The sequence below is a fragment of the Quercus lobata genome, chromosome 6, assembly GCF_001633185.2.
Source record: "Quercus lobata isolate SW786 chromosome 6, ValleyOak3.0 Primary Assembly, whole genome shotgun sequence".
Taxonomy (NCBI): Eukaryota; Viridiplantae; Streptophyta; class Magnoliopsida; order Fagales; family Fagaceae; genus Quercus; species Quercus lobata.
This window is the reverse complement of record NC_044909.1, coordinates 25831002-25842111: the sequence shown is the minus strand read 5'-3', so window position 1 is coordinate 25842111 and position 11110 is coordinate 25831002. Positions and strand designations below refer to the sequence as shown.

General features: G+C 40.5%; 1 protein-coding gene across 1 annotated transcript; it reads right to left on the bottom strand.

Moving 5' to 3' along the window:
* Window positions 1-1119: 1119 nt before the first annotated feature.
* Window positions 1120-8814, bottom strand: LOC115950039. The gene is made up of 5 exons (XM_031067291.1): window positions 8265-8814; window positions 7173-7969; window positions 4297-4405; window positions 3816-3956; window positions 1120-1607 (listed from the first exon to the last, which is right to left on the bottom strand). The coding sequence occupies exons 1-5, from the start codon at window positions 8812-8814 to the stop codon at window positions 1120-1122; spliced, it is 2085 nt and encodes a 694-aa protein (XP_030923151.1).
* Between the last annotated feature and the right edge of the window lie 2296 nt (window positions 8815-11110).

The window sequence follows — 11110 nt, the reverse complement described above, 5'->3', positions numbered from 1 at the left end:
TTAGCTGAAAAATATTTTGTAAGAAAATATTTTATGTTAAAACAAATGGAAATGAAATCATGAAACGTTGTATATTGTCAAAAATGTCTCAAAAGGGTGAAACTATATGAGTTGAAATTGGCAGCTGTCACTTTGGTATAAAAATGTGATAGTGTAAATATATTGGCAAAAGTGTTGTTGTTGTTGTTGTTTTTTTTGTTATTTATTTATTTAATATAGAAAGAAACAAAGAACTTTTATTAAGAAAAACCAGCTAAGTCAGCTTATAGACTACAGAAAGAAACTATGGAAAACATCCTCCATCTACACATGAAAGTCTGAGATATGCACAACAATCCATTCCATGAGAGTAATGTAATTGATTAAATAAACTCAAACAACGCCTTACATCTTCAATGAGCAAGCCATTCCAAGACAGTACTTCAGTATCATTGATCACTATAGACATTAAGACCGGTGAATCCCCTTAAGAACAGCTCGTCTAATTTCTAGTTCTGAAGCAAACCAAATTTCCTTGGAAGCAATTACGGCTTCTATGTCTTCTGGTGTATGAACCTAAGGAAGTTGCTGCAATAGAGACGTAAGCACCAAGCTATGTCTATCGCAAACAACCACACCATTACCTGATATGTCCACCTCTGAAAAAACAGCATTATCAAAATTAATCTTGGCCAAATCATACGGAGGGGGTTTCCAATGGGCACGGGGTTATGCGGGGAGAGGTGAAGGTTGTGGACGGGAAGACAAAAACTCATCTAGACGTGCGTTACTTGCCTAGGCTGGCTGATGAAGATTGCAGCTCGACTGAGACACTCGGGTTTGGTTTCTTTGGTTCCAGATTGACCACACCATAAAAGCGAAAGAGTCTAAGGTGTTGATGCTCCTTCAAAATACATAACAGCCACTTTTTGAAATCCAGAAATTGAGTGGTCATTCGAAAAGCCCATAATTGCATATCAGACCATATAGTATTGAGCTCAGGGCATAACCAAAGAGCGTGGAGAACCTGTTTTGGTGTGTCATGGCATCTCTCACAAGTAGGATAAGAAATTACTATTCGTCGAACTAAATTCACTTTCGTAGGCAACAAATTTCGGGATGCCCTCCAAATAAAATTCTTCACCTTGTTGGGTACGTGCAAAGACCAAATCCCCTTCCATAGCTGCTTATCCTAGAGCTCCGATCCTCATGTTGCTCTAAATCTGCCTCTTCCTTCAAAAAATGATAACCAGACTTGCGGGTATATTTCCCATCCTTTGCAAGCAACCAAAACACTATATTATCTGATTCAATCCGTGCTAGAGGGATTGTTATAATTAACTTAGCTTCTTGTGGTGCAAATATCCCATCAATCAGATCATGGCTCCGTTGCCTTGTTTCTGCCTCTATCATAATATCAACTGTAGCATCCTCCATTGATGGAACTATAGGTGATAACACCAAGGGTGGATGTTTTCTTGGCAACCAGTGATTCTGCCAAATCTTCACAAACTTCCCATCTCCAATCCACCATTGAGAACCTCTCAATAATACATCCCAACCCTTTAGAATGCTTTTCCAAGCATAGGAGTCCGACCTAGAGTCCTTCGTTTCCAAAATTGAGCAGTCTGGAAAAAAAAAAAACATGCTTTGAACACCTTGTAGAAAAGGGAATTTGTATTTTTGAGCAATCTCTAGGATTGTTTGGCCAACAAAGAGTCATTGATGAGAGCTAAATCACAAAACCCCATACCTCCCACTATTTTGGATTTAGTTAACTCATCCCATTTTTAGCTAGTGATTTTTCCTTTGGTCTCCATGTTGGCCCCAAAACTTTTTATTTTTATTTTTATTTATCATGGCTTCAATATCATTGCATAATCCAAGCGGTAACTTGAAGCATCCTATGGTGAGAGTTGGTATTGCCTAGATGATAGCTTTTAAAAGAACTTCACAGCTTGCTTGAGACAAAAGCTTCCCTTCCCAACCCTGTAACTTCCACCACACTTTTTCTTTTATGTAACTAAAACTCTCCTTTTTCCCCCTACCAATCAAGGATGGAAGGCCAAGGTACTCATATTGTGTGATTTTCTGATGTCCCATAGTAGCTTGAATGGCTTGTTTGGTAGTTTCTGATGTAGACTTGCTGAAAAAAATGGCCGTCTTATTTTTGTTAACCTTCTGACCTAAAGCTTGTTCATAAGCCTCCAAAATATTTAGCACCTTTGCACATTCTTCAGAAGTAGCCCTGCAAAATAGAAGATTATCATCTACAAATAACATATGGGTTAGGGTAGGGCCTCTTTTGCAAAGAGAGAAACCTTTGATGTCGCCCCTACTTTTTGCATTGTTAATGAGCCCATGCAAACCTTCAATACCGAGTAAAAAAAAAAAGGAGATAATGGATCTCTTTGCCTAATTCCCCTTGTAGGAGTAATAAGTTCCTTAGGCTCGTCGTTTATTAAAATGGAATATGATATTGGCTTCACACAAACCATTATTAGACCAATCGTCTTTCTTTAAACCCATCTTCCTCATGAGGTTCTCTAGGAAAGACCATTCCACCCAATCGTATGTTTTGCTCATATCAAGTTTAAAGGTCATAAACCCACTATCGCCATGATCATAATTTTTCATGCAATGCAAGGTCTCAAAAGCAATCAAAATATTATCAGAGATAAGGCGATCTTTTGCAAAAGCAGACTAATGTTTAGTAATAATTTTTGGCAACACCTTTCTTAACTTGTTTGCTAGGACTTTAGAAAAAATCTTGTAAAGCACATTACACAAACTAATGGGGCGATACTTAGTAACATGCTCAGGATTTTTTGTTTTTGGAATAAGAATAACAAAGGTATGATTAATAGGATGGGGATATGTACCTGTATTTAGCCAAGAGAAAATTGATCTAATCATATCATGATCTACCATCTACCAAAAATGTTGATAAAACAACGAAGGCATCCCATCTGGACCAAGCACTTTGAGTGGGGCCATTTGTTTTAATGCCATAGTTACCTCATGTTCTAGGAAGTCACCTGTTAACAATTGCTCCATCTCCTTTGTTATGACCTATGGGACTTGGTCTAGAGTTGTGCTTTGGTCTGTTGGATTAGAAGAAAAAAAAAAAAAAAAAAAAGCCTGGTAGTATTGTAGAAAAACAATAGTGATGTCCTCGGGTTGAGTTTGCCAAGTCTCAGTTGTATCCCTTATTCCTCCAATCAATTTTTTTCAGTATCTTTGAGTTGCTTTCATGTGAAAATATCTTGTGTTGCTGTCACCATGAGCCAACCAAAGTACACGAGAACGCTGGCTCCACATCTGTGCTTCTCTATCAAGTAAAATATTAATTTCAATCTTAAGCTTCCTTACCCGTGAGTTGTTTCCATTGATCATTGCTTCCCTTTTGGCTTGAATCAGTAATTTTCTCTTTCTCATTAATTCCAGTTTGACATTCCCAAAAATATTTTGATTCCTCCAATTTAGATCTTTCCCACATCTCTCAACCTTCTTTAAGATTGTATTGTCCCCTTCTCCATAATGCGAGCTACACCACGATGCTTCCACTATTTCACCACACCTTCCATCTGACAACCACATCTTTTCAAATTTGAAATTATTTTTCGATGGGGGAGGTTCCAAAATCAAAAGATTTATGAGAAAAGGTGAACAATCATTGGTATCACAGTGAAGATGGTGAACACGTGACCTTGGAAATTTTTGAAACCAAGCATTATCTCCTACAAAGTGTTTACTCCAGGTGAAACGAGGGGAATTAGGCAAAGAGATCCATTATAGGAGTGAACACTTTGAGCATCCATCTTCAAAGTGTTTACTCCAGGTGAAACGAGGGCCAACAAAACCAAGATCCATAAATCCACATTCATCTAAGACATCCCTGAAAAGCTGCATCTGATTCTGATTACATGTTGCACCTCCAAGTTTCTCTTTCTGTTTGACCAATTCATTGAAATCCCCTGCACAAATCCATGGTGTATTCTAACTGCAGGCTAAACTACGAAGATTGTCCTAAGCTTCACTCCTCCTTGCAGTTTCTAGTTCTCTGTAAAACCCTGTAAAGCGCCATTCGTTTTTTGTGTTCTTATTGATACATGTATTCTAAAAATTTAAAATACTTTTCCTTTTTCTGTTCACTCTTGTTAAGTTTTTAGGGATAGAAGTAGGGGTCCAGCTCCCATCTAGTTTAAATATCTCCCATTCTCTCCATTTTTTACACTAATGAAGAACATGTGGCAAAAAAATCTAATGCTTAAAAATTAACCATCACAACATAATTAATTCCTCACTTTTTCATACCTTTAGGCATCAATAATTCAACACTCACAACCCTTACACCAATGCCTTTAGTAGTAAATGGCAAGGATTGGTCGGAATTAGTTCCAGAGACTTCACCAAAGTTTGGGAACTGTTACCAGCAACACAATCACAAACTCACTTAACCAACCTGCGCTCTCCCTTTAGTCCCAAACTTAGAATCTCAACCACTTTAATTTGTTGCTCTTTCTATTTTATTTTTGTAAATTTTTTGAGATATGAGTTTGTGATTTTAAGCAAAAAAGAGAAAGTCTTTAATCAGTTTTTAACGATCAAAGTTTTTTTTTTTTTTTTTTAATTTTTTTATTCTTTGTTGTTTCTACAAAAGTTTTCGAAGCTTTTGCAACAAACCCATTTGATTTTTTACCAATCTTAAGCTTATTCCCTACTCAAAATTTCAATCTTTAATTTTTTTCCCTTTAATTGTTGTTTTTGCATAACTTTTAAGCCATGAGTTTTGTGATATTAACTATTAAGTAGAAAAATGAATTGGGATTCATAACTCAAACCAAAAATTTTGGGAAACTTCTAGATTTGGGTCTCATCGTTAACCCCACACTTGCACATGAAATCACCTCCACAAACAAAACGACAATGGGCTCCTACCACGACTTCAACTCACAGGAGAGCAAACTCAGTTGGTGCATGGATGGTGGTTTTTCTAAGGAGCTTGTTGATAAGGGTTGAGAAAGAGAGGAGAAAATTATGCGAGTGTTGAACTGTTGATGCATGAATGTGTGAAAAAGTGAGGAATTAATTATGTTGTGGTGGTTAATTTTTAAGCGTTAGATATTTAAACGGGAAGGGACTTGAACCCCAAAAGTAAAAAATAAACAATATGCCATTGGCACCCAGGTACCCTTGTGACCTGTTGCTCGGGGGTTCTAGCCCCCGCAATCACCTAGCAAAAAAAAATAAACTATATTATTTTCGTGAAAAGAAAAGAAAAGAAAAAGACATTAAATAAATGATACTCCCTAAAATATAAAGTTTTGGTTGTATTATCTTTAGTAAATTACGATGGCAAAAGCTTAGTGAAAATGGAAAAAATAACAAAAATGATTGACATTTTGGATTTTAAGAACAAAAATATAATTTTGTTTTAAAAATTTAGAGAGAAAAATAGAATGTAAAGAGAATAAAATATATTTGCTAAATTGTTTCAAGAAGTTATTATGATGGAAATTGGAAACAATTTTAGAAATTATTTTGGAAGTTTGTTATTTATTTATTTTTTGATAGGATAGAAGTTTGTTATTTATTTATTTTAGATACAATAAAATTTCAACTTATATGTGTCATAAAACTAAAACACATTAACTAGTTTTTGATATATGAATGTGAGTTTGAAACTGAAGTCTTTAACTTTTTATTGACCTCTCCAGAGCTTGCCACGTCATTATCGTTTTTTTTTAAATAAAATTATTTTTGTTTAGTCCAAACTTTTTTTTTGAAAATGATTATTGATAGTAAATTTAATAAGCAAATGTGTGCGAATTGAAAAGAATACAGTTCAAATGATGTAGGTCATTGTTACTTTTTTTTTTTTTTTTTTTGGACTGTGAAGATAGGACTTTTATTAATATAAACATTGGGTTTTGACCCCAATTAAGTATACAGTACCCTAAGGCCTAACTATAGCCGTTGGGTTTGAAAAAAGTACAATTGAAAAGAGAAAAACACGTATAGTGCACTGTCCCTTCAGGTGCAGAGCGTGTTGTCCCTCCCCATGTTCAGCTTGGTTCTGCCATGTGCCGACTTAGCCTCTGGTAATCCTGCAAAAGATTCATAGCACCCTGTAGGATGTCCACTGGTTGGGTCTGCTTGTCTTCAAAGCAATATCTGTTCCTGGCGTTCCAAATGGCTCATGCCACCGTTGCCCATGCTTCCAACTCCTCCCCCGTGAACTTCTCTTCTAGGTCACGAACTAATAGGAAGATACTTTGTGCAGTCGCCACACACTTCTGCAATCTCCCACGTGCCATTGCCCACACGTTTCTGGCTAGAGGACATTCCCGAAGTGCATGCCCGACCGTTTCATCTGTCAGTCCGCAAATTGAGCACAACAGATCTATTGGAACTTTCCTCCGGTAAAGGTTTGCTCGGGTAGGGAGTATGTCTTTGCATGCTCTCCAAACGAAATTCCGCACTTTAGGTGGTACATTCAACTTCCAAATCTTGCTCCAGAACCTCTTTTCATCCCTTGCACTTGAGTGCTTAGCCCCTGAGTCACGGCGCATACGGAGTGCCACTTGGTAGGCTGTTTTGACCGTGAACTGTTGTGCTTTATTTTCTTTCTAGCAAAGTTTATCTTGGGCATGTGTGTTGTTGAGCTGGGTGCGCAGGATGGTGTTTTGCGTGGATTGCATGAAGGTGGCTTGTATCAGAGGTCGGTTCCATTGCATGGTTTCGTGGTGGATGAGGTCACCTACTTTTAGGTTGGTGTTTGCTCCTGGCTTAAACACAAGCGGGTGGGACAGCCAATTTTTGTCACTAACTGCTATACTCTGCCCATTCCCTATCCTCCATATAGAGCCTTCCCTAATTAAGTCCTTTGCAGCAAGTAAGCTCCGCCAAACAAATGATGGATTGTGGCCTAACTCTACCTCTATGAAAGAGCACCTAGGGAAATATCTGGCTTTGTACACTCGATAGAATAGGGAATGTGTTCTGGTGACAAGTCGCCAAGCTTGCTTTGCTAGCATAGCAAGGTTAAAAGCATGAAAATCTCTAAACCCCATACCTCCCTTCTTTTTGGGTGTGCACATTTTTTCCCAATTAATCCAATGAATCTTCTTCTCACTCCTAGTTTGTCCCCACCAATATTTGGCCAAAATTGAGTTAACACCATCACACACCTTTCCAGGAAATTTGAAAATGCTCATGGAGTATGTGGGAATTGCTTGGGCCACTGACTTGATCAAAATCTCCCTACCCGCCTTTGATATGATTTTTTCCTTCCACCCCATCACCTTTTTTGTTATCCTCTCTTGGACCTCCTTAAACGTGTCAACCTTTGATTTACCCCTAACCATGGGCAACCCAAGATACCTTTTACAATTATTCATGACTTGTGCCCCCATCAAGTTCCGTATCTCTTCTTTTTGCCTATGGCTTGTATTTTGGCTGAAAAAGAGTGTGGTTTTGGCTCTATTTATGGCCTGCCCCGAGGCCTTCTCATATTGTGTAAGGATATCAAGTAGTTGGCGGCATTCCCCACTCTTCGCTTCACAAAATAGTAGGCTATCATCCGCAAATAAGAGGTGAGAAATACGTACCCCACCTCGACAAGAATAAATGCCCTTCAACCGATTGGTGTCTGCTGCTTTCCGAATCAAGGAGGACAGCCCCTCAGCACAAAGTAGGAAGAGGTATGGAGATAATGGGTCACCTTGTTTAATGCCTCTAGTTGGTGTGATAAAGCCCATTGGTTCCCCATTGATGAGTATAGAATATGAGGCTGTTCGTACCGTTTCCATAGCCAAGTTTACCCATTGTTCAGGCAGCCCAATCTTCATCATGATCTTCCGGAGGAATTCCCACTCCACTCTATCATAGGCTTTGCTTATGTCTAGCTTGACCGCCATGTGACCGGTCTTCCCTTTCCTCCTATTTCTCATCCTATGAAGCATCTCAAAAGCCACAGTAGTATTATCTGAAATGAGTCTGTCAGGAATAAAAGCGCTTTGGGCATCAGAAATAACATTAGGTAATATGGGTTTTATTCTGTTAGCTAGTACTTTGGATACAACCCGTGAGACAACATTGCTCAAGCTTATGGGGCGGTATTTGTGATAGACTGTGGGTCATTTTTTTTGGAAATGAGGACAATATGTGTGAAGTTCATTTTCTTCAAGGGCCTACCAGAGTGCAGAACAGATAATACAGCAAGAGTTACATCATGCCCTACAATATGCCAATATTTTTGGAAAAAAAAAAAGGAGACATACCATCTGGTCTAGGTGATTTTGATGGGTGCATACTGAACAGAGCCACTCTTACCTCTTCCTCAGTGTACGGTTGAGTCATATGGTTTGCCATATCCTCAGTGACTACTTTGTCTACTACTTCCAGGACCTGTTCCATGCCACTAGGGTGGGAAGTGGTAAAAAGTTCAGTATAGTATTCCTCGGCAATGTCACTAACTCTGTTTAAGTCTGTCTGCCATATCCCCTCCCTGTCTTGTAGCCCTTCTATCGTGTTTTTCAAATGTCTTTGACTTGCCCTACGGTGGAAGAACTGAGTATTCTTATCCCCTGCTTTGAGCCATAATGATCTCGAGCGCTGTCTCCAGTGCACCTCTTCATGGTGCAGCAGGGTATTAATCTCCCTTCTCAACTCAATGATGCGGTGTAGGTTCTGCCCATATCCATGCTCAACCAATTCCTCCAGCTCCTGCTTCTTTTCATTGAGCCTATGCCATGTGTTACCAAAAGCTACTTGACTCCAAGCCACCAGGTCTAATCGGCATTTCTTGATTTTCTCAAATAAACGGTTCATGGGGCTGCCCAAGGGTAGAGATTGGGTCCATGAGGTTCAGATCACTTGCTCACACTCCGGGTGAGATGCCCACTTCTCTTCAAACCTGTGGAGTTTGTGTCGATGTCGAGGAGTAGGAGTAGAGACCGGTGTTGTATCCAACAGTACCAGATCATGATCGGAATACGTGGTTGTCAAATGAAACACCTTTGCCCTCGGGTGCAACTCTGACCAAGTGATCGTTGCACACACTCTATCCAACCTCTCCTCCACAAATGCCTCCTCATCTCACCCATTCCGCCAAGTATACCTGTATCCACTATACCCAAGATCAATCAGTCCACAAAATAGTAGGGTACGTCAGAATTCTAGCATGGGAGGCAATGGCTTTGGCTGTCCACCATTTTTCTCATCCGAGCTCAAAATCTCGTTAAAATCTCCCAAGCACACCCATGGAAGTGTTGACCGACTATATAAGTGATGAAGAAGCCTCTATGTCTCTGGTTTTTGCTGTTCATCGAGATAGCCGTAGATACCCGTTAGCCTCCACGGTTGGCCAGAGGGAGGGAGAACCTGTGCGTCAATGTGGTGTGGGGAGTAGGTGTTTGTATCAATGACCACCCCGGATTTCCATAGCAATGCCAGGCCTCCTCGTCTTCCTTCACTAGACACCGCTAACATTGATTGAAAGCCCAACTCAACCTTTATTGGCTCCATCTCTTGAACTGTCAGTTTTGTTTCCATAAGAAACAAAATTGTTGGAGCTTTGCTTCTCACCAATTCGGCAAGAACTTCAACTGCCCGGCGATTCCCAAGCCCCCGGCAGTTCCACCCTATGATAATCATTGTGACCGGCGGGGCTGTGCCGCAGCCTCCACCGTTTGGATAGTAGGTTGTGTTTGGTCGGCCACCACCTTGAGCCGTTTGGTCTTTGCTTTGTTACCTTAAGCATCGTCAAAGGCTGCATGAGATATTTGTCTCTTCTTTCCCACTGAGTTCATCCCTTCTGAGTTGTCTACTGGGTTAGTGGTGTTTTGTTTTGGTCTAGGAATTTTTTTCCACGTGGCTTTGTGTTTTTCTTGTGGGTTATCTTCTTGTGCACGTATGGCTACAGTAAGGCACGTGTCTGTGTCTTTATTTCTCCCATAACTAATAGGTACGGAATAAAGTTCCTTTCCATGATTTTCGGTCTCCATGATGGTGGGATTTTGAGTTGGCGTAATATCCGGTGTCTTAATTATTTGATCACTAGGTAGCGTGGCTGGGGCTGATTTTGGTGGGAATGTTGGCGTTAAATTCTGTAACGTTTTTGGAGAGGATATTGGTGTGATTGCAGGCTTTAAATGCTGAAACGTATGTGTCGGGTTAGGTAGGACAGTTTCCGGAATTTGCGGCTGTAACGCATCAGCTTTTAATGTGTCTAAAGGTCCAGCTGGCCTCGGTGGTGGAGTCGTCTTAGCTTCAGGTTCTCGCCGGCTCTGATCTGAGCTTCTCTGGTTATTTCTCTGTGTTTCCGGTCTGCCGCGAGTGCCTGCCTTTAACCATTCCCCATACGGCTTCTCCCGCTTTTCAACCTCAGTGGCCACCCTGCACTCCTTGCACTCATGACCTATCCTTCCACAAGCAAAACACCAACCGACCAGTCTTTCATATCGGAAAGCGACTTTTGCCTCGTCGCCTTCGGGACTAACGACTGGTCCTCCACGCCTCAATGGCTTGTCTAATGGTACCTCCACCTTAATTCGGAGAAACCGGGCTTGGTCAGTTTTGAGAGCTTTGCAGTCCACGTCAATCACCTTGCCCAGTCCTCGCCCAATATCGTGTCCAGCTTCTTCAGTGATTAAGTCGAACGGTAGGCCCCAAACTTGGATCCAAAACAGTAGGTGGGTGAAAGTCACAGTTCTGGTACTCATACCTTTTTCCTATCTCCGCATGGCAAGGATGTGGTTATCAAAACACCAAGGCCCATTGCTCCAAACCCAGTTTAGTTGGCTCTCCATTGCAAATTTGAATTGTAATAGTCTGTCGCCTAGTTCCACCGCCTTCAGGTCTTCCCCCAGTTTCCACGTTGATCTTAGTAAGTTCTTGGCGGCTCTAATATTAATCGGCCTGGTTGTAAGAAACTTCCCGATTAAACTCAGAGAATATTCTTCTAGGATCTCCTTTCTCCTCAACGGACGTACTGTAATGGCTTCATCCTCGTCCGCCGTTAATTGCATTCGCTGGATACGATCTAATATTTCAGACTCCATGACACTTTACCAGAGGCATAGCCAAGGCTTTGTGTCTCCTTCCAGTCCCCGTATGTAATTGACGT